We start from the raw sequence: 25,594 nt of genomic DNA, 5'->3' as shown, positions 1-25,594 counted from the left end.
CAGGTTTTCTCTGCTTCTCCATCCTGTTTTTGCCATTGCCAGCCCCCACATGCCAGGAGGAGGGATGGATGAGCAGGATGGTGGCCATGCCAAGCCCCAACCCTTCTCTCCACACACCACCATTTCTGCCAGCTGAGTGTATTCATTGTGGCAGGGGTGGGAGAGCATGTGTGGAGCTTGGGTTGGTGCCTCTTCACGAGGGTTTTGCAAGGCTGAGCCAATGCCCCAGCTGGGTGCCTGCAACAGATACTCCCCAAACCACAAGCGGGATGAGTGTAAATGATCTTATCTCACTGTTCAGTAATAGGTATCCAATTTGCTGACTCCAGTTGCCCAACTCAAGTCTGATTCAGGTCCCCGTGGGCTTTCTGCAGGATGTGATGGCAGGAGGGGTGGGTGTGATGTCTGAGTGGCGGGCTTGGGAAATGGGGGTGGACATGAAAGACCCATCACCTGCACCTCCCAGGAGGTCCTGAGGGGTTGATACCCCAGAGCTGAAGAATGTGTACATCAGTGTGTAGGTTAACAGGAAAAGCAGAAGTGATGCTGCCTGTCCCCAGAGGATGCATGGGAAGACCCATTACTATCATTAACAGATTTTGATGGTAAATATCTCCCCAAGCAGTGTGTGGCACGATACCAGCTGTTCCAGAGCTGTAGGAGGTAATTTTCCTACCATGGCAGCCTTGCCCTGCTCTTACCACTCCACAAACCACACAACACGGCAAAGCACAGAGCCTTTCTATGATTCTATGAGGGGGAGACCCAGGGCTGCTCTTCTCCCCTTCCTGGTGTTTCCTTATTTCCAGTCTGCAAATGAACAGGAGCTGTGGTGGGGACAGGACTGCACTACTGGGGTTTGCTGGGAGGCCTGGGGATGGAAGCTTGGGGCTGCAAGGATGAAGCAAGACATCCCCTCTGCATCCTGGGGTGGGGGGAGATGCAAGGCCCCCCAGAGTGGTGGGAGAGGACCCCTTGCTCGTCCCTTCAGTACACTGCATGCTTGCTGCACCTGGTGCTGCTTTCAGGGCTTATCCTGCCCTCACTGGGCACTGGCAGCCAGCAGGGCTGTGGGATAAAGGGTTTTCTGGTTCTGATTCCCAAATTCAATCCCAGGAAGACTGGATTTGGGAGCTGCTGCTAAATGGTAGCTACGGATGCACGAGTGACTCACCGGCTCCTGTCTGCAGGTTTCTGATCCCCAGACTGCTCTCCTGCCCCAGGGGGAGCACTGGGGCTCCTGTGGCCTTGGTGTGGGTGGTCTCAACACCCAGCCCTGCCCTTGGCCATAAGGGAGCGACGGGGAGGTAAGGGAGGTCGGAGCTGTGCTGCCTGTTTGGTGGGGGGATTGCCCCTGCCATGTCCTCCCCCCTGCTTTCACAAGCCACTCTGGTTTGACAGTGGGTTTCTCAAGAAAATTTTTCATCTCATCCTTGTCTTGGGTCTTGAAGCAACCCAGGACTTCGGCTTCCCATGTCCCCACATGGGAATTTTTGTATGTATTCCCTGCTCTGGCTTAGGACTGAAATTCTGAATATATCCTACATCCTATTTTGGCATCTATGTTTGCTGACTCTTAGGGCTTCTGGTGTGCAAAGCCTTGCTTTTCCTTCTGGGCAGGCCAAGAAAAAGAGGCCAAGACATTTTTCTAAGGAAATGTTGGATCTTCACCCTTGGGATATTCCAGGTCAGTGGTAGGATCAGTCAAGCCCCAGCGTAGCTCCATCCAAGGAAAAGGAGGAGAAGACAGTGGCTGTCATCAGAACACCATTCAAGTCCTTTACTTTTCTCCACCCATGAGACAGAGCCTTCGCTGAAGCCTCCAGATTCAGCTTAAAAGCTACAGCCCCAAACCACCCTGTGTCCTATGACTGTTAATGCCCATACAGGAGCCATTGGGTAGAGGACATTCTCTCTCCTTTTGGGAGAGGTGATCTGGGAGGTGGGTGCTTCCCTCCCTTCAGACCTGGAGAGCTGCACCCACCGAACAGCCCAGCCCTTCTCTTTACTGCCCTGTTATCTCCACAGCCTCAGGCGCTCCTCTCAGGTGGCCTGTCCATGCCAGATCCCTGCTGCATTATGGAATCTCAGAAATGCCCATTACGATTCAGTTCCTCAATGCCTGCTTGGTTAAGGAAGATGTTTAATACTTAATCTAACCAGGGGAAAAATAAAAGAGGCCAGGATGGAAATTCCCCCAGGATTCAGGCTGATGCAAAACCAGCTGAAGCAACGCAAGTCCCAAGGAGGACAGCAGGCTCTGTTCTCGATTGCAGCAAATGTAAGCAAGCTTACTTTGCATTTGCAGGGGTGGATTTAGGGAGTGTGCAGGTGAATTTGTAGTTAAAGTCCTTAGACAGCCCTGAGGTCATAAGAGACAGAGAGAGTAGCTTGCTCCAAAGCTCCTGTTACAGTTTGGTGGCCTGATTCTCTCCTGTGAGGGTGCAGGTTAGCAGGAATTTCTGTTCAGGGACTGTATGAGGGCAAGCAAGACTTGGGCTCCTAGAATTGGGTCAGGGTACAGAAACAGGGGAAAAAGAATTAACTATTTCAGGGAACACCATGTCTCCTGTCTGGAAGCTGTCCCCTTTCTAATTTAACCCTCTGGTACTTTCTGCCCTTGTTATTCCTTGGAAAAGAAAATACCTTCCTGGAAACGGAAAATACCTTCCTGGAAAATACCTTCCTGGAAAATATCAACAGGACACCCATGCTTTTACAGTTTCTACCCTCCAGCCTAAAATTATCCATGTCTAGTTTATCCCTAGTTGCACTTGTGCCAACACAAACAGTTCTTGTACCTCCTCATGTACTTACTGACAGTGGTATGTCCCATCTTGGCTTTGGGTTTGCTGCATTGCCTTATTTGAGCACTTTTAGCCCATATGGGAATGGAGGGACTCCACTCACCTGCTTGTCCTTCAGATACTTCTGTGCCCCTCTTCCACTTTTAGTTAGTTTTCCTTTGCATGGGTGGCCTGACCTACATGTGGTGGTGTGGTTGAAAGCCCCTGCTGTGATTTGTAGAACAGAATAAAGGCTTCCATGTTCATTTTACAAATACCTCACCCCTTCCATGGTGCAAACACCAAAAAGGCAAACTAAAATGATATCCAGGTGTAGTGGGCTCTTAAAACAATCATTTCTCTCCCCAGGGACATCTGCGCTGGGACTACCCATGGTTAGGTGGGACAGCAGACACCCTCCTCACTCATGGACGCTTCCTCACCTGGCAGGGAAAGTTCTTGTCATTGCCCCTGACTCACACACTGGCTGACTTTCACCCCATTTCTGCATCTTCTGCCTTCAAGGCCTTTCAGCTCGCCTGCTGTGGTGTTCAGTAGCAGCAGTGTCTCCAAGCCAGGCCTGGCTCTGCAGCTCTCGGAAGAAAGACTGCACAGAGCAGTTTAAGGGGGAAGTTCCTGCCAAACACCCTGTTTCAGAAGAGCTGTTTGTGATAGCTTTCCTTTCAGATGTGTTATTAAAAAGCTTCCTTCTGGAGCAATTGGTGCTCTTCCAATGTACAGTAGTTCTTCTGGTATGTAACTGCTTACACTGGAAAATGGCTTCTCCACAGGAACAGCATGTGATGAACAAAGTTTATTCCTGTAAATCGGGACCAGTTTTGGGGTGAGGAGTAAATGAGGCATGACCACCAGTGGGAACAGGCTGTGTTCCCCGAAATAACTCGAGAGGATTCAACCCTATGAAATTCTTATGAGTGATACGATGTGTAGGCTCAGTTCAGGGTCACTTTTGCTTCACTTGGTCCTAAGCAGTGGACTTCGTGAAGAGCCTTTTTCATGAATTTTGAACATTTTCCCATTATTATATTATAAGTCAGAGATCAAACCCAGTTTGCCAACTTGTATGCCTGTTAGATGTCCAAGGAAGCTAAATGAGAGTTGCAGTTTCATCTTAAGTTTCTCAAAACACAGATGCCATCAACAATCCTCAGCTGTGTGGACTACCACTGTTTCCAGGAGAAATTTCTCCCATTTTCTAGCTCAAGAAGGAGAGCTGAGCAGACCCAGTCATGAAATGAGCACCTGCCTCTGCCAATCTGGAGATTCAAGGCAGGATGTTGAAACGACTGCACTCAACCCTCCAGCTAGAATCGTTTAGAAAGCTTCCTACTCACTCACTTCCTACCCTGCCCTGCCAGGCAAGCTATAATTTTTATTTTTAATGAAATCTGCTGAACAGGTCGCCTTGTTCCTCTCAGGTAGATCACGGGAAGGAGATGGTCAGAGGTGTCTTCTAAAGGGAGATTTCACAAGAACGAATCCCGTAATGCTTTGACCCAGTGACCTCCCTTGGCATAACGGCGTTTGCACCAGGTGACCCAGTGCAGCGACTGACTCATTACAGATTTGTGTGATTCACGCTCTTCCCCCTGTTGGATTGCACCATATATCCTGGGATGGGTGAATGAATTTGGCTTGGATAAGATGTGGAACCAATTGGTCCAAGTTTACCTGTTCAGCTGCTTGAGGATAAGTCTGGTTACTTTGTTAAGCATTTTTTTTTTTTTTTAATAAGAAAAATTACACTGCTGGAGGCTGATTCAGCGCTTTGCAGAAGCCAAGGAGTTCATAAGCTTGGGTTTATTCTGTGTCACTAGAGCCGGTAGGAAAACAGCTGAAGGAAAGCAGCCAAGGATTGGGTTCTTCCTTTAAAATTTCACCTGTGTCTTTCCCCTGGAGCAGAGCAATGAGGGAAGGAGCCAAGTGCCAAGGCTGAAACACAAACAGCAAACATGGAGCCTGGGTGTTGGTTTTGGACTGTGTCTAGAAATAACAGCCCAAGCACAGTGAGTTTGTCATGGCATGTTGCAAGGTTCTGCAGGAGAGAAAGGGAAGGAGTAAGAAAGTGACAAACTTATAGACAAGTGCTCCGATGGACTGCGGTTAGAGGGCATGGGTTCAGATCTTGGTTTATCCCTGGGTACTCCCATACTTTTGGGCCCCAGAAAATATTGGGATAGAAGACTGAGATTTATGGAACAAGCTAAACAGAACAAACAATGCTCTCCTGAGTTCCCTGCTGAGCTGAGCTTCTTTTTTATCTTTGAGCTTTCCTCTGGGGAGACCAGTATTTTACATAAATTAAAGTGTTACATTGCTCTTCTATTTTTTTTTTTTTTTTGACACTGTACAGATAGATAAGGATAGTTCACTCTAGTTCACCTGATGCTGTGAATGACTACAGCTTTGGCACCACCACCAGGAGGTGAGGCATGAGTTCTTGTGACAGAGGTTTGGAAATTTCCTTTGTTCAAACCCCTGTGCTGTGAAAGTGTGGCTTTGAATGTCCATGCAAAGCAGTGGTAAAGGTGTGGACATCTTGCTGTGTCCACCCAACAGGAGGAAAGGCCAACAGCTCTGAGGGTCTACCAGACTGAAGGTTTACCACAGTCCTACTCCTGTGTCCTTCCTTGTTTACTCCTGCTGACCCACAGACTGCTAACCATGAGGATGGGTGCCAGTACCTCGTGCACCAGGTAACAGGTCGGATGGTCTTCTTTGAAAAATTGTAGCTGATGACACATATCTTCAGTTGTTTTGTGCTTGAGTCCTGTGTCCCTGGAGTCCAGCTGCTCGGTGTGGCAGGTCAATTCCTACCTTGGCACGGAGAAGCTCCAGAATTGGCACCTTTCAGCCCTTATTCACACTTTGATTAATTATTGCTTCTGAAAAGATCTTCCACTTCCCCAGCATTGCATCACTGTCCCTTCCCCTTGCTCCTTTGTAGGTAACAACGTGGTTCTTGGGAAAGCAATTGCATAAGTCCCCATTGCTCAGTTTAAGTCGCTGGGTCTTGGGCAGCAGTGACTCACCCTCATGACGCCCCGGGAAGGGAATCCACTGTCACTCTCTCCAATTTACTGCTGAAGAAGCTGAGGTGTGGAAAGGTGAAGGTTTTGCTCAGGGTCAGGCCATGTAATTAATGGGCAGTGAGTCAGCCACGGAGCTGGTGTCAGAGTGCCCACCCCACCCCGGCTCCTCGGGCTCGCGTCTGTCTAGACTTTTCCAAGCACCAGCTTTGATGCTGGTGCTACCACTATCTTCTATCATCATCCTGGGAGCCCAGACAGCTCCCCTCCCTTCACCAGCCATGAGGAAATTTCTGTACCCTCGACTCTTACTCGTAGCCAGTGGGGATCGGGTGCTGCACTTCTGGGAGACACGCATCTGCTTATCTGGAGAACATCGCATCTCCACGTCCCTCCTGCTCCTCTGCAGGCTCTCTGGTCTTATGGCTCTCACCCAGCATGGGTCTAGTCTTATGGCCCTGTCCCCACTATGGGGAAAGAATGGGATCCATGACCCAGTCTAAACAAATTATAAACATACACCACAGCACCTGCCCAACAGTGGCTCAACAAGTGGAAAAGAAGATGTTAGCTCTGAAGTGCACCATGGTTTCACTTCTGGCTGCAGTGGCTTCAGACAACATCAGGGTGAAAAGGACAGAGGGGAATATAAAGGAGATGGGAAGTGCAGAACGAGGTGAGGCAGAGGTGCAGCTGTGGGTCCTCCATGGCTTGGATGATGCACAACGAGAGGGATATGGGGAGAGAGAGGGAAAGGAAGGAAAAGTGTGTGTCCTTGGGGCTGGTTTGCGAACCCCATGTTGCTGGAGTTTGGAGGACTTCAATGATGCTTGTGTTACCAAACCAGGCCCAGGCCCAAGAGATGTTGAGATATTGAGAGATGTTTCCCATCCCTTGTAATTGCATTTGGACCCAAATGTTCCCCTGCATTCAATTCCCCACACGTTATTGCTTTCCTAACTGCTTTCCTGACTTGGATCTTCGGGCTGGCTGTGGCTTCTGTAGGGAATAAAAGCCCATTCATCACCACATTGGAGAGCCGTGCTTTTACAGGGGGAAAGTTTATGGTTAAATAGGAGGAAGATCTGGCAATCTGTGGCTTTGCAGAGGAGGTGAGGGAACAAATCCGGGAAAGGGGTCCCCTCAGCCCTGCTCATTCATCCTGCTGTGCTACGTCAAGCCCCACAGAGTCAAAGAGCCCGGGGAATTTTTATTGCTGGCTTAACAGAAACCAGATGCTGCAAGTGGCACACGTCCTGCCAGCAGCTCCAGATGTTAGGGACTGGGACAGCTTTTCATTCAGGTGGTCTCATAAAATCAGCCCGGGGTGATGCAGGATGTCACTGAGAACAAGAAGGCAGAGACAGTCGATGAGTGAGTCGGCTCAGTGAGTCGGTGGTCTCCTTGCTGAGGCTGTGCTGGGGACCTCTTGTGGATTTTTTTTTTCTTTCATGGGGACTGGGATGAAAATGTGCTTGCAGAGCCTTGTGAGGGGGAAGCTGCAATGTCACCAATGTTTTGGACCCAACCACAATCCTCCAGCTGGGGTGGGGGGCTGGGGCAGGCCTGGCCTTGCTCTGAACACCAGCTACTGGTGGGGGGTTACTGGGGCAGGAGGTGCCTGGCCCCGTCCCACAGCACAGCTATGGGCACCAACCCTCCTGCCCCACTGCTCCGCTGCAAAAACCTCCACGGCCTCTGAATTAGGGGCAGCAGAGCCTTTGCCATCCTCTGGTGGGCTTGGGAGGAAAAGGGAGCAGGAAGCAGGGTGCTATGATCACACAAATGGGCAATGATGTTGTTTTTTCAGCCCAGCTTTTGGACTTCAGCTGAAGAGAAGAAGCTACAGCCCCACACACTAGGCGGTGAAAGCAGAAGGGTTTGGGGCAGGACATCTTTGCCACCTTTAATTCTTCCATCTTCTGAAAGTCCTGAATCTTTCGCTCACCTATGCGAGCAATATAGAAAGTGAAGAAAACAGCTTGGTCTGCCTCGTGCTGAAAAGGAGGAGAAAAAAGGGTTTTGAAGAGGGTGGAAGGGGTGTGGTCACTGGGAGGTGTGTCAGGCATCGCAAACTTATTTATAAGCAAAGGCAGCTCTGCTGGGGAAGAAACCTTGCTGAGGCTGTGTCAGCTGCTGCTGTTCCCTGACACTGCTGGAAGGACACCTCTGCTGCGATGGGGAGGCAAAAGGATGTTCTCGCCACTATTGAAGAGCACCTGAGGATCAGAAACAAATTAGTGCGACAAGCTCTGGCTGAGTGCTTGGGGACTCTGATCCTGGTGGTGAGTCTGTGCTGGGGTGAAGCGGACACCATCCTGGTGGGGGGACACTGTCCTGGCAAAGGGGCTGTGCTGCTGCTGGGATTTGTCCCGTGGATGAGCCCAGCTCCAGTGCAGCCTGCCCTGTGGGCTCTAGAGGAGAAGTCCTTGTCTATAGAGCAGGGAAAAGCTCATGCAAATTGCTGTAGGGTGAGCTTTAGGGTGGCAGGCAAAGGGTGGGCTCTGTAGTGCTCAGCAGGTGCTGGGGGGCTGTGCTGTGCCTGTGGAGTGCAGGGAGCAGAGCAGGCTCCGTGTGAGAGCAGGAGTTTTCCTGGAGATCGTGCAAAACTTCCTTTCCCTCTCGGCCCTGGAATATTTTCCTGGCACTGAAATAGTACAACTATTATCACCCAGGCAGCGAAAGCTTTTTCCTTGCTTTGTTTTCTCTGTACATCCTATGGAGAAGCCAGAACTTAGTGTTGCAGTGTTTTTCTCTGCTGCAAGTCCCTCAAACCTTATCAGTGGGTCTGCATGCCACCAGGGCAGCCCTTGCTGGCGGCTGATCCTGTGTGCGTGGCAGTGCTGAGCTGTCGCTCCATGTGTTTTTCTAAGTGCTGAATGGCAACGTAACTCTTCTGCCTGTTGTAGTGCTTGGTTCCCAAAGGGATGGGGTATGAGGAATAAAGTGGGGTGGGTGTCTTTGAGCTGAAAGGCAAAAACTTCATCTGAAGTGGTGGGGATCCAGAGCAGTCCTCCAGGCTTCTGTGGAGTGACAGCGGGTTTACCTCTTGCTGTAACTGATAGCAGGGTTGTTTGGGGAAAACACTGATAGTTGGAGGGGCCAAAAGCAGAGGAAGGTTTGACGAAGCTGCCTGCCCTCCTGGGGACAGCAGAGGGACTGACAAACTGTCGTATGCTTTCGTAGCATGTACTTTCCTGATGAAGAAGAGGGGACTACTGAATCTGATGTGAGACCATAAAATGTTAATACTCCTGAAAGAAAGCAGCTTTACACAGTGCAATGGCTTTCTCTCCAGAATGACCCAGCTCTGGTGACTTGCAAGCCTACTGGTTCCTTAGGGAAGGGTTATACTTGGATTAAGGTGTGTAGAAGCTGATAGGAAAGTAACCAGCAGAAAGCTGCTGTTTGTGGATCACTGATGTTGCTGCGCTTCGTCTCAGGATAGAAGCAAGGTGGTGTTTGTGGAGAGGAGGAGTGTCTCCTGATAGCCAAGTTAGTATTGGTGGAGAAATAAGGCAAGCCTTTAGTCATGTGAATGAATCCAGAAAGGTTTGTGGTTGAAAAAAAAAAAAAAAGTTATTCTTTCTTCCAACTGCTACAACTTGTCCCTACAGCCTTGCTGCTGTGAGGCAGAGAGGAGTCGGGATGTGCTCAGAGCATGGAAGGGTTTGGCCCAAAATCATAACCAGCTTCTAAAATGAGTGCCCCTCAGCCAGGGACAGCCCCTGGGAGCAACACGCTTCGTGTTTGTGCACAGATCTTGTAGGAGTGACCTGGGATCTCCTGAGGCTCCCATGCTGGGGACGAAGGGCTGTGAGAGCTCTGTGCTCATATGGGAGAAATCGGGGTGGGTGGTGGGAGAAATGGAAAAATCCCAGGCATGGCAAACACTGCCTGGCTGACAGCAGGCAGAAACAGGGTATAGAAATGGGGAAATGAATCCCTTGGTGCTGTCCTAGTCAATTCTTCTCGTAATGAAGTGCGACTTTGAGATTTTGTTTCTTTTAATATGAAGTCACTTTTTTCTTGCTTCCTATCACCCATATTCCCCTGTGTCTCTTTTATCAGCTACCTGGAACATAAAAGGCCTTGAAGTTGTCTATTTTACCCCCTTTTCAGAGGATCTGGGTTGTGGTTCAGGCTGCATAATCCCAGGACACAGATCTGGATTCTGCCTGGAGGGAAAATGAGCATTTGTACCCTGCAATAGTCCCTGCTGCCTGCCCTGCCAGCAGGCTGAGCTGGGTGTGAATGCATTGATCTGCATCTGAGCCCAGTAAGCATCTGTTATGGGCTTCAGAGAATAAATACATGAGGAAAGCCATGGGATGCATGGAGAGATCCATTCACAGATGATGAATATATTAGAACTGAGCAGTACTGAGGATGGATTTAAGGCTTGGTACTATTCACACTGAAGTCAACTTCCTGAACCCAGAGGGAGTGAGACTGTTTAAAGTTTGCAGTTTACTTGAGATTGCACTGTGTAATGTAAAACTTGTCCCACCGTAGATATTGGCATGACTTCAGCTCCTTCTCTCCTCCCTCTCACTTGCATAACTGCAACTCTCTAAAGCTCTTCTAGAGCAAAATCTTTTCAGGCCCCTGCAGAGTTTCTTTCTTGGTAAGAATCAACCTGGTGCTTGATTCTTATTTTTGAAGGGGTTGTAAAGGAAGCAGAATGTGATCTAGAAATACTTTTTTTTTTTTTTTTTTTTTTTTTTTTTTTTTTAAGATAAAAATAATCCAGATAAGCAGTCAAACCCTGAACAGTGCAAAGGCGAGGTGTTCTCCACTCGCAAGCAGCTTTTGCAGATCACGGCACCTTGCACAACAGAGTTGCACTCTGTGCCTGGTGTCCCTCCTGCTACAGAAATGGCAATGCTGATTCTGTTTCCTTTGATAATTAAGACGATCCTCTTCCTTCCTCCCCCCCCCTTCAAAATATACTTTCTGAATGGTACATTAGTTTTGAACTTTATAGCTGTGTCGGAAGCACCCTTGCTGGCAGTGGATAAGCAACGCAAATGCTGAAGGCATTTTCCGAGTGACTTGCTGTTTGTGTTATTGCTGTAGCAACTCGCTAAAGCAAGATTTCCAGTGGCAAGTCTCTGTGCTTTCCTTAAAGGCTGGGTCTGTTTGCTTTGCTCTGCTGGCTGTAAATACCAAAGGTGGCTCTGTTAGGTTTTTACATTTGCAAGAGAAGTAACTTGCTGCTGTAACTGATTTCCAAATTGGACTAACTATGATTCACTGCTGCTGAGGCATGAGGAAAGAACAGAACTACTCCTAATAGCTTTTCATTCAGGCTGTCCTGGCTTTGTGGCCAGGTGGGAGCTTTCTGGGGAATGAGTGTGCTGCGGACCACAGAAACCAAAATAGCAAAGTAGTTGGGATGATCAAGGCAGAGGGAACCTCATTAAACTGTTGGCAGTGCAAAGCTTAAAGTCTGTGCTGCTCATACGACAGCCATCCAGGGTGGCACAGCATTTCCCAGTGTCGTTGTCTGATTTGTGCCTATTTTCTTAAAGCCTTATTTTTATTTTTTTGTAATTATTTGGTGGGAGGCAGCTTTCCCCCAACAATGCCCAACCCTGTGAAAACCCACGTCTTCCTGAGAGCTGAAGCCTCCTGATCTGAGGGGCATCAGGAATAGCACAATGTGTTCTTACTTCAATATGTATATGGGGGAAAACAAGCTAAAATAACAAGTTTCCTCACTAATGCCCAAATCCTCCACTGTTGGCTGCTTTTTTTTTCTTTTTCTTTATTTTTTTGGTGTGTGCTGAGAGCGGTCTCTCTCCATCTCTGAGCAGCGTTATCGTAGCACATGGTGCGTGTATGGCGCAGCTCCCCTCAGACTCCCTCTTATCTCTCAAGTCCTGCTGCCCCAACTGGCTCTGAGACAGCTGGTGATGAAGAGAGCTGTAACATTACAGACCATCCACCTCAGCCCTTCCCTGCTGGGGTGTTTCTGCCCAGGCTGGCTCCAGCTGTGCTGGACAAGAAGCCAAACTGTGGGATCTGATGTTTCTCCCCTGCTTTGCAAACTTTAAATGGTGACCCATCTGTTTGAGAGAGATTACAAGTAAGGGCATGAATGGTGCTCCTTGCACTGTCCCTGTGGCTGGTGGAGGTCCCTCTGGCTGTGTGATCCACCCCACTACACAGGGAGGGCAGTAAGAGGCCACGTTTGGGGTTTGCAGTGTCTTAACCCAGTCTCACACTGAGCTGCAGGGAAGTCCTTGGGAGGACTTTGTGAAAGCCCTAGGTTTTGAGTTCCACCCTAGTATGAAGAAAAGGGTCTCTGATCCTTAAAATCTTCCATCAATAGCTTTCCTTTAGAGCATCCCCTGGGTATGACTGCCCTTCTGGCGCCTTCCCCACCTAACCAGAGGACAGTGAGGGCTGAGCAACATTTCACATCCACCAAGGTGATTAGGGTAGACTTACAGTGGGATCCTTGCCTAATCCCTGGTTTGTTTGCTAGCCGAAGAGGAGAGTTGCAGCTTGGGCAACACCACTCCTCTTGGGCTATGCAAACGAAACTTTTCCATCTTGATTTAGAGATCAGTCTGTCTGAAGTCCAAGTGCAAATGCATCCAGGCATTGCACCTGGAGGCATGAAAGAGCACTGACAAAGGAGGGAGAGGGCAAGTGAGGGAGGGAATGTGGCCATTGTGCAGGGAGGCATCGGGTGCTACCCTCCTGAGTTCACCTACAGAACTGTTTTGCACACAAGCTGTCTGTGAACCCAGGTGGCCTCACATCTTCATTAGCTCTTTCAACATATTTTTTTGTCCTCCAAGGTTCCTTCATACCAGCTGTGACTAACTCCAGGCCTTTTTTGTCCCTAGCCAGGGAGAAGACGGGGTGTTTGCCACCCGAGGTGACAAAGCCTCATGTGCCCTGGACACAGGGAGGTTTGGTTTCCCTGGGTATGAAGCTACACCCAGCAACCTGCCACGTCTCCTGTTATATTATTATTCTTTGCTGCTGCCTCTGGCTGCCCCCTTCCTTGTGCAGCCCCTTCACCCTTGAACTCACTGCAGAAGGTGGTGGGCTCCTGTTCATTTTCTGCAGTGCAAGGAGTTGGATCAGCCTCTGAGGGAGAATCCTCCCTGCTGGCAGTGAAACCATTAGATCTGCTTCAGCCAGTGAGATGAAATTAGGGAGCTGGCTTCCATTAGCCTGGTTAATGGGTGCAGCGACCTCACTTCCTAGGAGAGTAGCTTTAATACATCAGAGTAATGGCTTGTTGCAATCATTTTATTAGCACTTAAAAATTTGCTTTTGAGCTTGCCTAGTGGCTCACAGGGATATAACAGCTGACTGCTGCGCACCGTGCCATGTGGGGAACTAACCTGGGTTTCTGTTGGTTGGGATGTTTTCCTGTAATGTAAAATCAGTGTGGTTGCAGCAGGTTATTAAAATCCTGAGAGTGAGGGATCATCTCCCCTGGGGTGTGCACTGCTATCTCCTGACCATAGTGGTCGAATATTGACTAAGGACTTTTACATCCATTGCATGGACTTAAAGCACTTTAAAAAAAAAAACAACAGATAAATGCTGACTTTTTTTTTTTTGACCTTCTTGCCTTTCAATTCAAACTAACTGCTCTTGAACTTCTAAGTATTTAAAAAGAAGACTTAAGACTTTTTTAAAAAAAAAAAAAAAAAAGAATGGTGAGGATATCCTGTATTTCATGGTTTGGGAGAGGGAATTGGAGGGAAAATTAACGTATAGAGGAAGTGGAAATTGTTGTTATTAAGTTTTGTCACTACCACAACAAAATAATAGGAACCTGGCAGGGCAAGGATTTGGAAAAGTGGATCATGACAAAATCTGCCACAGGGTTGTAAACATGGTCTGATTTCTGTTCCCTTGAGCAGCATGGCAGACCACAGTGACAGTATGTGCTCCAGGCATTGTGTCTGTCACTGATGCCTCTTTAGGAGTCTTGAAAGAATATACCAAAAGATAAAAAAGTTTCATTGTGGCAGTGGGGTTTGTCCTGCCCAGACTTAAACAGGAAAGTCAGAGTTGGCTGTGCTGAGTGCTGACTACTTCAGCAGAGAGAAGTGAGACCCTAGATTGAACTACTTGGTGTGGCTGCCCATCTTGGGAGGATGGGTTTCTTTCCAGATGTTGCAATTTTTCTCCATTGGGTGTGAGGGAGGAATTCAAGATGTCCAGATCAGACTTACCATATAACTCAGATGCACAAGGGTGCAAAAAATCCCACTCCAGGTAAACGTAGTTTGCACAGACATGATGATAGTTATTTTAACTTTTGTGTCTGTAAATGCATCAAGCTGCATCCCTCCAGACAACATAACTGTGTGGTACGGCTTGTGTCAAGGCTACACCTAGCTTGTGAAGGTGTACCACTGGCTGCTGCTGAGTGCTGATGGACTGTACCAGATGCTATAATGTAAAACCAAGAGCCACAAGAGCAGGGATGAGCATCATTTGAATGAATTCTTAAAGTTCAAGTGCTGCGGTTGGATGTCATGTATAAAAATGTGTTTATGCTTAAAGGACTTCATTGGTAGGGGACAGAATTGCACACAAGCATACTGAAGTTCAAACTTGTTCATAAATATCACCCTACCCTTTTTTTTTTTTTTTTTTTTTTTTTTTTTAAATCTGCTTAGGGTTAAGTTTCCTGTTGTTGCTCAAGGCTCATCTGATAAACAGTTGTAATGCTCCCGTGATGTGGCCTGGAGGTGTTTTTGCATGGCCCATAGACTCCTTCTTGCAGAAAAGCTGGAGAAGGATTGCAAGGTGTAGGATGGAGGGGAGAGAAGGGTGGGGAATAACCTCTTGAGAAATGGCAGAGCTGGAACTCCTCCAGGTTGAGAGAAGAACTTTGTGGGTAAATGAGGCGGTGGATGGCAGGGTGGGGAACTTTACTCTGTGGTTTCTGTGACTAAAAGATATGTGGCTAACAAGCCAACCACCATCCACTTGCAGAACTGCCAGTTCTTTCAGCATGAATAACACAAATACCTTCATCAATAGGAATAAACTGGGGCCAACCCTGCCAAACTCAGATGCCCAGTGCATCTTTTTGTGGGCTCATCCTTCCCTGGTCAGACTGATGTGCTTGCTTTGTGGCCTTAGAGATGAACACCATAGCCAAAAACTCTGTCCAAACCTCTGACTGAAGTGTGCTGGGGCTCCTCTGGGGTAAAAGAAGAAACAGATGTCACCCTGGTCATTAGTCAGTATTTACTTGTTCCCCTCAGTAGCATGGACATGGCTAGGAATGATGGCTGTTTGCTGCACAACAGACAAGACTTTTTGCCTTCAGCCAGGCATCTTCTCTGCCCTGGCTTTCCAGTGGGGAATCTTGGGGTTGGGACACTGGAGGGGCTGTTCTGATTGCACCCAGTAGAGAGCAGTGCTGGATGTCATCTCCTGTTAACTAGCAAGTTCTGCAGATTCCTTTGTTCTTTCTACACAAAACCCTGTGTTGGGGACCTGGCTCCCTGTCAGGAGGTCCCTGTGTGCAGTGTCCACCTCGTGAGCTCGCCTCCAGCCTATCTGGCTGCCCCTTTCCCAGCAGGCTGAGTGCAGTGTTTGCTTTGTTAGTAATTCATCAGTTATCAGGGGATGAGTTAGCTGTGTTTTGGCTTTGCCTTTTCTCTGAATTGTGTGTTGCTCAACAGCATGTCCAGCGTTGGCAGGAGAGATGAAGAGATCCACCCCTGCCTCCCAGTCCCTATTTGGTGGCTTCTCTCCTAGGAGCAGATGCTGTCTGTGTGGCAATTGAGCAATTCTAAAATGATGAAGTTTACAGAAGCAGAAAGACTTGATGGGTGGGTAGATATGGGCACATATTCCGTAGAAGTAAGGAAAGCTTATATGCCTAACCTGGAGGATCTCTGTCCTCTGGGAGCAGTCCAGGAGCAAGCTCTAATCCCTGTCCTTGTTTAAGGATGCTCACAGTACCTGGAGGTGAAGTGATACCTGGTACACATTGAGAATCAGTTCAGGTAGAGTCAGAGGAAGATACAAGCAAAGAGAAGCTCAGGACTAGGGCCTCTTAAAGTGCATGGCAGGTAGTGCAAAGACTCAGCCAGGCAGAAGGCATCCAGCTGGTTGAGTGATGAACTGAACCACCTGGGGAAATTAGCCTGGGTTGTTAAGGATGAGCATAGAAAGCATGGCTTTTGAATGTGGTTGGGAACACAAGAATCACCCATTAAGAGCACGTCTTTGAGCATGAACATGTGCCTCTTTTAGCTATTAGGCAACACCCCTTGTCACCCAACAGAAGTAACTATTGTTGCCCTAAGTGCTTGATGCACATTGGTACTGTAGAGACAGGCCAACTGTGTTATCCTGGTCCTTTCCTACATAATTTTGCCATAGGAGGGATGTGGTTGGCTTGGAGGCCCACAGCGTGCCTTGGGTTCGGGACAACTATAGGTAGCTCAGCTCAGGGAGGCAGCCCCAATCCATCAGCCAGGGCTGCCTGAAGGAGTGTCTGTGATTGCCAGGCTGACCCTACCCTTCCTCAGCCATGTCTTTATTTCAGGCTATACCAAAATGGTGCCCAGACAATCTATGTGCTACTGGGTCAGACTGTTATTAGCTGTTTTCAACAGCAAGGTGCCCAGATCCCTTATATGAACAAGTTGTGCTGCAAACACCTTGTTCTGGGGTGCTGTCTCCCTGACTCTTCTTGCCTACCTTTAGCTGCCTAAAAATGAAATGTTTGGATAAAGATGTTCAGTCTCTTAGAGATGTGAGCTGTGGGCTGATCTTTCTTCAGACTTTTTGGTCCTTGTTTCAGTTCCCCCAGCCAGGTGTCAGACTTGCCTTGTGTCCTTTTTCCTTCCCTATTATCCCTGGTTATGATGACTGGGGGTTGAAGTTTTACAGCTCATCCTTGACCCGAGGCCTTCAGTGGTGCATGCAGGTGTGAGCAGAGCAGTCAAGGGTGTCAGTCAGCAGCTGGCCCTGATGTGAAACAGAGGCTAACTTCAATCTCTCTCTCTTTTTTTTTTTTTTTTTTCAGTTGTTTGGCTGTGGCTCTGTTGCTCAGGTTGTGCTCAGCAGAGGGTCTCATGGAGGATTCCTGACTGTTAACCTGGCCTTCGGCTTCGCTGTGATGCTTGGCATTTTGATCTCAGGACAAGTGTCAGGTACGTTGTGGCTTTGTGGTGGCTGGAATTCACTTGTGACAACTGGTGTGTAGTCATAGAGAACTGCACTTTTCCTGTGTGGTGCTGGTTTGGAGACTGGTATGCCCTGGCTCAGCTCTGGGACCCAAGTTCTGCTTTCAAAAGTGCACTAACCTCCAATCTTTCTGCAGGTGGACACCTGAACCCTGCTGTCACTTTTGCCATGTGCTTCTTGGCCCGGGAGCCCTGGATCAAGCTGCCAATTTATGCCCTGGCCCAGACTCTTGGAGCTTTCCTGGGAGCTGGCATAGTCTTTGGTCTCTACTATGGTAAGTGCAGATAGTCTATGTGTGCAAGTATGTGTTTATTATCCAGATTAAAACAGATCTTCCAGAAATGTTGATGAAACACTAGTAGTAATAGAGACTTTATATGTGGGCATTGTTCCAGAGCCATTTTACTCCCCTTGTCAAAAAAAAAAAAAAAAGATAAACTTCACCTGAATTTTTCTGCATTGTATGGATGCTAGTGTGAGACAATTGGACTTCCAGCAGCTTTGGCAGCCCTTATCAGGGTGATTGTACATCTTGGAAAACATCCCAGAAATCCAGTTCCTCATAAGTCTATTCCTCTTTCACGGTGCTCCTCAATACAACAATATTCAATGGACGAGAACTGAACACTCTTTGTGCTGATCAGGAAAAGGTTTAATGCTGCTAATTCCAAACAAAGCAGTACTGCTGTAATTGTGTAAGGTAAACAAGTAAAATCAATCAGCACTTACCATTGCTCAGCATTTAATGGATGTTAGAGCTAAGCAGTGTTCCAGAATTTGGTGGGCTGAAGTCAGATTCTCTGCAGAAAAGAACTAACCCCATCTTAACTAGATGCCTAAAACAGGGATGAGCAGCTATTTTTCTCTTAACTGACCATGGAGGGAACCTATACAACCTGCTTAGGGTAGTTATTCAGCTTCTATACAGCAGTAGATGAGGGGGCAACTGCTCTACGAGACGGCCCCAAGAGGTGAAAGTATTGGCTTATTGGCTTAGAGGAAATGGCAAGATTAGCCCAAATCATATTTGCTGCAGATCAGGTCCATTACTATATCTGTTATGACTTCTGTAGTACCACAGATGTTTAAGCACCTTGTGGGAGGAATTAGGATTCGGATTAGTGTTTCTTTTTTGGGCTCTAACTCTGTTGCCTTTTCCCCACCTCCAGATGCCATCTGGGCTTTTGGCAGCAACCAGCTGTACGTAACGGGACAGAATGCCACTGCTGGTATCTTTGCCACCTACCCATCTCAGCATCTGAACATTGTGAATGGATTCTTTGACCAGGTAAGAGGGTGCTGGGAGGATGCCAGAATTTGAAGAGGTATCTTCTGGGGTGGTTCTGGGCCTCTCATTTGATTAGAGAATGAATTGCAGTTTCAAGAGGAGAGAGATTGGCTCCAAGATCCTTTCTGTATGGGCATCTCACTAGCCCATAGGAAGGTGAACGTTGGAAAGGCTTAAACCAAGCAAGCTTGTCTTAAAGGCACTAACCAGTGTTAGACCCAACGCTTGCCAGGACACCAGTGAAAAGGACATAACTTGGTCTCAGCTCCTGAAGGATGTCTCTTTCTTACTTCCACTGCTGTGGTTGTTGCATGACCCAGAGGTCAAGTGGGTGTGGGGTGCTGGCTGGTGTTGGAGGGGTCTCTCTCCTCCCTGAAGTTGCCACCAACCACAAAGGTAGAGCAGCTGCTTGGCTGTGGCAGCTTGGAGGTAGGTTCAGGAAGATGTCTTCAGCTGCTTTTGGCTGCTTGGATGGTTATTCATAGCTCTCCTGTGGGTAGGGAAAAAGGTGTAGGTATGATGGAGCTTGTCAGCTGCTAGGAGTGAGCTCCACTGTCCTTTCCCAATAGGGTGATGTCTAATAATGCCATGGGATGACTTAGTGCAGCTTTTTAGAGAACGAATCCTAAAATCATGGAATTTCATAGGAGATAAGTAACTTGGTTAAAAGATCAGCCTGGAATAAATTCTTCGCTTTTTTCTTTTTCCCCTCCCTCCCCAGTTCATTGGCACAGCCTCCCTGATTGTTTGCGTCTTGGCTATTGTGGATCCCTACAACAACCCTGTCCCCACGGGTCTGGAAGCTTTCACAGTTGGCTTTGTTGTCCTTGTTATTGGAACCTCCATGGGCTTCAACTCTGGCTATGCTGTCAACCCTGCCAGGGACTTTGGCCCTCGTCTCTTCACAGCCATTGCTGGTTGGGGCTCTGAAGTGTTCTGGTAAGTGCTTGCCGATGAAGACTTCAGGCATCAAGGGGAAAAAACAACTATAAGTCCAATTAGGTAGTACTTCTGGCATCACAGAAAATCTTAGCACCCATGAGGTATCTCTGGACCGTATAGACATTTTTAAAAAGACACTGCTCTGTTGCTTCTTAAGAAATCATACATGTAGGGCAGTTCCCAGCAAATGACTTAATTTTGCTATCAGGGATGAAACCTCAGGGCATCTATGAGAAGTCCAAGCGCACCTTGAACATAATCTTATTTATTATTATTATTTTTTATTGGTAGGAAATGTAAGGCCTTTGTTATAATTGGATTTTGTTGTAACTGAAGACGATTAAGTCATGAACAATACAGGCTTACGTGTTGTCAAGAGACGCTTTCCTGCAAACAGTGGGAATGAAGTGAAGGTGCCAAGTTCAGACACTGCAATGATTTCTCTCCTTTCTTTGTGGGGAAACAGTTTTGGAAGTCCTGGAAGCAGCTGCTCTGTAATGCTTGTCACCAGAACTTGCAGCAAGAGGCAAATTCTGTCTTGGGTGTTGTGGTGGACCCAGGGTTGCTGTTGTCTTATGCCTCCAAATATCCCCATTGACTTGCAGCTAGATCTTGCATTGTTCCATATCCAGACAAAAGTATCCTAATGCCTCATCTGCAATTGTTAACCCTGAGCATTTCCTTTGTGTTTTCCAGGACTGGTAAGCAGTGGTGGTGGGTTCCAGTTGTTGCTCCTTTCCTTGGGGCTGTTGCTGGAGTGATGGTCTATCAGCTGATGATTGGATGCCACGATGAGCCTTCTCCACCTGCCTCTGAGCAGGAAACAGTCAAATTGGCCAATGTGAAGCACAAGGAAAGGGTCTGAGGAAGCTGCCACCCAGGTCTGGCAGACATTCATTACTCAGGACTGCAGTTGGCTAAGAGGAGGAAGGAGTTGAGAAGAGCTTCAAGAACAACAGGAAGAGTTTTTTTTCCTGTCTTGAGATATTATAGCTTTTTTTTTTTTTTTTTTTATATCCCTGATGCATTTGCTTTAGACACTTTCCTGTGAGCCTTTTCCCCATGTGCAGTATCGTGTAATCTTTCCCTACTAAAAGGGGCTTGAGGACTGTAGGAGTCAGGAGAGAAGTGGGCATTGCTATCCAACACCTCTGGCACAGGCCTCATGTTCAGGAACTTGGGATCTCCTGGGCTAAATTGGTGGCCTGGCCTGTGAGTTTGGCAAACTGCTTCCCTCCAAACCTGTGTCCCCATCTGCTGCAGAGTGGGGACCATGCAAAATATAATTATTTTGTTGTTTTAGCATTAAATAGAAAATACAACATCCTTGAAAAAAATTCCCTGTGATTCTATGATGGATCAAATCCATGCTTGGTGTTGCTCTGAAGTCAATGACTTGACACCAGGAATGGACTTGTCTAAAAGATTTTAATTGGCTAATCCTTTCATATCTCCCGTGAACTCCCAGAAGATCATATCCATTTGATCCATAATGTCAGAGCGGAAAGTGAGAATGCACTGGATTTTAACAGAATACTAAGACAAAATGTTTACAAGCCACTGCACCCTGGTGTTTTGATCACAATTTTTAATATTGCCAACTCATGGAATATAAAATAGGAAATTCTTGTTTTCATTGGGGATAACCTGGAAAGAAAGCTTGGCTCCCTGTAGCAGCCTTTCCAATTAATCAGCTTTGTATATATACTGCAAGCAGCTAATAGCCAAGTTCCACTGAAAATGTGGTGTTGTTAAAGTTGTGTGTGTTCATGTAAATTTCACAATAGTATTTTTTTTTTAATAGAGATATATAAGCGCACTCCTTAAAAAGCTGTTACCACGTACCAGGATTGGGATGAGTTAAGTTAATTTAAAGATGTGTGGGAACTGCCTGTTCTCTGACAGCTTTGAGATACTGTTGGATTTTCCCAGGATAGCCTTAGATCACGGAACTATGCTGTTGGAGCATTTTGTTTTCTACCTTGCAGAATTGCTGGGGCATCCCTGGCACTCACAGCACTCTTAACACATTATTTCTGATGAGAGCCTGAGTTCAGGCACCTCCTATACTAGCAGTGCTGGTGTGTCAGAGGATCTCTGGTGATCGCAATGCCATACAGAGTATTTGAAACAAGCAGTATCAGTTGTGAAAGAATTTGTTGGTCCCATGGCAATGCGTTAAAGAAACAGGCTTCAAAAGAATTTCTTTAATGTGTAAACTTCTTGAAATATGTAACTTTCTATACATTTCCAATCACTGAAATAATGTATTCTTTTTTTTTTTTTTTTGCCTTTTTAAAAAATAAAATGTCAATACCCACACTGTAAAGTGTTAGCGCCAGTTGTATTTCTGAGCTGTTGTCAGCAAACTTTGCTGTGGAAAGGAAGTCATCCATAGCAAAGGTTTCCTTAAAACCTTTTCCTCTCCTCAGCCTGCAGTAGCAAAATGAAATTAACCCTTCCAGTCAGTACCTTTACATGCTCCATTTGTGTTTTATTCCTTTCCCTTTGGGGCAGGTGGGAGGAGAACTGTGCAAAGGCCAAAGTATTGGCTGGTGGGTGGGGGCATCCTGCTCTTGGGCATCTTATTCTTCAAGAGACAAAAGAAACAAGTAGTCCGTGTTTGTCCCTCGCCCTTTGTACCATTTAGCTTCTCTTCTCTCTCTCTCTCTTTTTTTTTTTTTTTTTTTTTTTTTTTTTTTTTTTTTTAATTAATACAGTTCTTCTGGTTGTGAAATCCTACTCTGTATCCAGTGTATGTTCCGGCATATTTTACTAGTAATTTCTTTTTCCTTGCATGGCCTAGCTAACAAGTATTACAGACCTTAACCCAATGCTTGAAGAATTGCACAGCTCTTCCAGCCTATTCTGAAATACCATTATTGTTGCTCTTTAGCTGATGTGTCCTGCTGTGTTTTTCCTGTGTGAATTGTACAGCCCTAAAATAACTCATAACTTCCCAGACGGTGCCATAGCAAACAATTCAGTGTAGTCTGGATGAATGATTTCCTGCAATTCACCAACTAGAAATCAAATGACTTTTTAGCAAGAAAGCTGCTGAGTTTGGTATGTTCTATCCTTCATTAATATGCTGCTTTATCCATTTCTGTATTGAAAGTTTTTCCCTCAAAATCTGTTTTATACTAATACAATTAACTAGCATTGCTGCGGAGGTTACTTCCCCGTTTCCTTCAGGACTCTTAGTCCTTTTCCCACTCTTCTGTCATAATGTCTTCAGCTGGCTTGATTGATGTACTAAAATTCTTACTACTGACCATATGCCTTTGGATGCTAGCGCTGTCTGTGTGCTTTATGTGTACTCCCTACCCCATTCCTCCTGCTTCTCTCTGGCATGTGGTAATTGCCTTGCTCCATACACTTTTTAAAACTGCAACAAAATTCTGTACCATTTTCAGGTAAGATATTGACTATCTTTTGTCATAACTGTGTTCCCACTGTGTAAGGCTTCTGTTTTTGGAGGGATCTGTCAGAGGAGTGCTGAGAGCAGCTGAGCAGATCCATTGCCATGCGGAAAGGGGCAGACCCAGCCCTCCTTGAGCAGATGGGGAGCTGTGCAGGGTTCTGCCTCCTCTTCCAGAGGGGTCTGTCCCACTTGAGACAGGTACAGGGCAGCTCTCTGCTAACCCTGGGAGGAGAGCAGTGCATAGGATGGTTTTATATGGCACATCTCAAGAGCTCTGGAACTGCTACTGCAGTGTGGGGAGGGAAGGAGAGTTACCTGAAAATGGCATATTCCCTGGCAGCAGGCACACATAAATTGCTGGAAATTGTGGTTATTTTCAGCTCACTTGCCTTGAAAGAGCTTCTGGGCATTGTTCATTTGGCAAGCCCACACAAACTAAAAGACTTCTTCCTCCTTTTTTCCTCCTTTCTTTTTTCTTTATTCTTTATTATTTATTTTTAACTTACCATACCTAAATATCAAAGACAATGAATCATCATGTTCTTAATGCTTCGCTTTTGGAAGTGTTGGAGAAGTAAGATTCATCTGGCCAAAACAGACAGCTAGGTTTTAGGTCAGATGAACTGTGACAAGCTATTGAAATATACTTACTTTGTAGGAAGAAATAAATCCACGGTTTAAGCTATTCATGCTTGACAGGGAGTGTAATTAGTCACTGGAACAAAATGTTAAAAGAAGTTGTGGATTCTCTATTGTGTGAGTTTTGGATTGAGACTGGCTGTCTTGCAAAAAGGTCTCAGTTAAACTAAAAGCTGCGCGCTAAGAGCAAGTCCCACTGGAGGAAATTCCCAGACCTTTATATTACAGAAGGTCAAGTTGACAGGAATTGTCACCTCTGACTTTAAAACCTATGAAAGTTATAAGGCAGGCTGGAAAAATGGCCAATTTTTTGGTTCCTCTTGGTTCTCAGCTGGGTCTGAGCTCTTTGCTGCAGGTGTTGTACCATGGTGGCGCACCAGCTGTGACCCAGAGCTGTCTGCTTTTGGTTCCCATTTCTCCTGGTACCTTGTGAGGTGAGCCTCAGGAAGCTCTTCCAGCTCTGTTTGCTTTGTCTGTCTATGCAGTGGCAGCAGCAGCACCGATTCCTCCCAGAGCCCACCCTGCTCTGGAAAGCACTGATGAACAGCATCAGCAAAGAGCAGGCCATGAAGACTGTTGCATTCCCTGCTGTCTTCTCTAAGTCCTTGGTAGTTCTGCATGCTTGTGCAATGTTTGAACTCCCAGCTCTCCTATGCATTCAAGGATTTTGCCTTGGTCATTTATCTCGAGGTGGAAAGAAGTCTTAGCCCACTGCTCAATTCCAGCATGACCAGTCGTGGTGTGTCTAGGGCCTCTGAGCTTGTTGGCTTTCAACTTTTTAGGGGCCTTGGTAGCTTAGCAGGAGCCTTGGACACACATCTTATCAAACTACCTTGCTTACTGATCATTTACTGTATTAAGTATATGTATGTATATTTAAGTATGTATTTTTACTGGGTAAAAATCCTTCCCAGCAGCACAAACTTTTTATTGAGCAGGAAATTCCTATTCACGCTTCACAATTCAGCTCCAGTTGAGGAGCAATATCACCCATCAGGGTTTCTCTGGATGCAGTGTGCACATGGGGGAGACATCAGGGATCTCCAGAAAAATGTGTCTGCAGCCCAGCTGCTGTCATGGGGCTTGTCACTGCTGCAAAATACTAATTTGGCTGAAGAAGTGAGCATAACCAACTCACTCCAGGGGGCTGGAGAATGATTATACAGCCAAATGAGCTTATCAGATTGAAAATATTTTCATATGTGGCCACATAATAACAATAAAAAAAGCCACACTGGAAAAGGAAATGTCAATTTCATGAAGGTGTAAAAACCACAGAGGGAGTCAATCATTTTAAAAGGCAATGATTTTATTCAATAAGCTGCTGAGATTTTCTAGCAGCAAAGTTTTGTGGTGTGTGTCTTGTATTTAATGTTGTTGAATTAAGAGTGCAGAGGTAGATTCAAACTTTAGTCAAGAAAGTTTTTTATGGTATTCTTTCATTTGCAACCTTTAGGTGGCTATTTAAGGTTTCCCTGCAGCCTTCTAACAGCAGCCTGAAGAAGGAATGAAAACAGGAGTTCCCTTGTTAATGGCTTTGATCTGTCATTCCTAAAATTTCTAATGGGTTTAAGAATCAACATCAGTTCTCTATAAACCCATCCTAACATCAAATTGTCTTGTGTGTTGAAAGCAGTGTCTTCGCTAGCATCAAAGCCTTCCTCTTTAAAGAAACAGCAGAGATTTGATGAATGGCTCAGGCTCTGCAGTTGCATTTGGGCAGGTCTGTGCAGATAAACTACCAAAACACATCCAGGTCTAGAACTGCTGCATCGCCTAATGTCCGTATATTCTTGTATCCCTTGTTTTTGTTTCTTTTTTTTTTTTTTCTCCTTTTTTTTTTTTTTTTTTTTTAATTATTGTTTACTTTTTACAAATGGCAGCTGTACAGAGGTATCTGCTGTTTTGGATGTAAAACTAGCTGCATAGTGTGATCATTCAGCTAGATATATAGACACCCAAAAAACTTTATGACATGGAATTATTCAGGTTATGAAATCCAACATAAACTATACTTACAAAAAAGTTACATCAACGCAAAGACAGAGTCAGTTCTGGATCCTTTCCCTTACTGGGTAATAGCAGGAACCTCTGGGAAATATCACCAAACAGATTTCTACACCTGTGGAACCTGTGGGAATGTGGCCCTATCCCTTTTCACGTGCTTGAAGTCACATTGAGTGGGTACTGGCACTCCTACAAACTATCTTGATAAATCTGGCCGCAAGTGGTGTGGGAGTCTTAGTTGTAGGGCTTCTGATCCTGTTCTTCT

The 25,594-nt window shown here is 46.4% G+C and overlaps 1 protein-coding gene across 1 annotated transcript; it reads left to right on the top strand.

Moving 5' to 3' along the window:
• Positions 1-7,963: 7,963 nt before the first annotated feature.
• On the top strand, positions 7,964-21,512 carry LOC116501176 (aquaporin-3-like). Its single transcript, XM_032206613.1, has 6 exons — positions 7,964-8,121; positions 16,869-16,995; positions 17,166-17,303; positions 18,199-18,317; positions 19,039-19,256; positions 19,956-21,512. Exons 1-6 carry the CDS (start codon positions 8,014-8,016, stop codon positions 20,122-20,124), a joined length of 879 nt encoding a protein of 292 aa, XP_032062504.1. The 5' UTR covers positions 7,964-8,013; the 3' UTR covers positions 20,125-21,512.
• The last annotated feature ends 4,082 nt before the right edge of the window (positions 21,513-25,594 follow it).

Source organism: Aythya fuligula, chromosome Z (assembly GCF_009819795.1).
Source record: "Aythya fuligula isolate bAytFul2 chromosome Z, bAytFul2.pri, whole genome shotgun sequence".
NCBI classification, from domain to species: domain Eukaryota; kingdom Metazoa; phylum Chordata; class Aves; order Anseriformes; family Anatidae; genus Aythya; species Aythya fuligula.
This window is presented reverse-complemented; position numbering and strand designations above follow the sequence as displayed.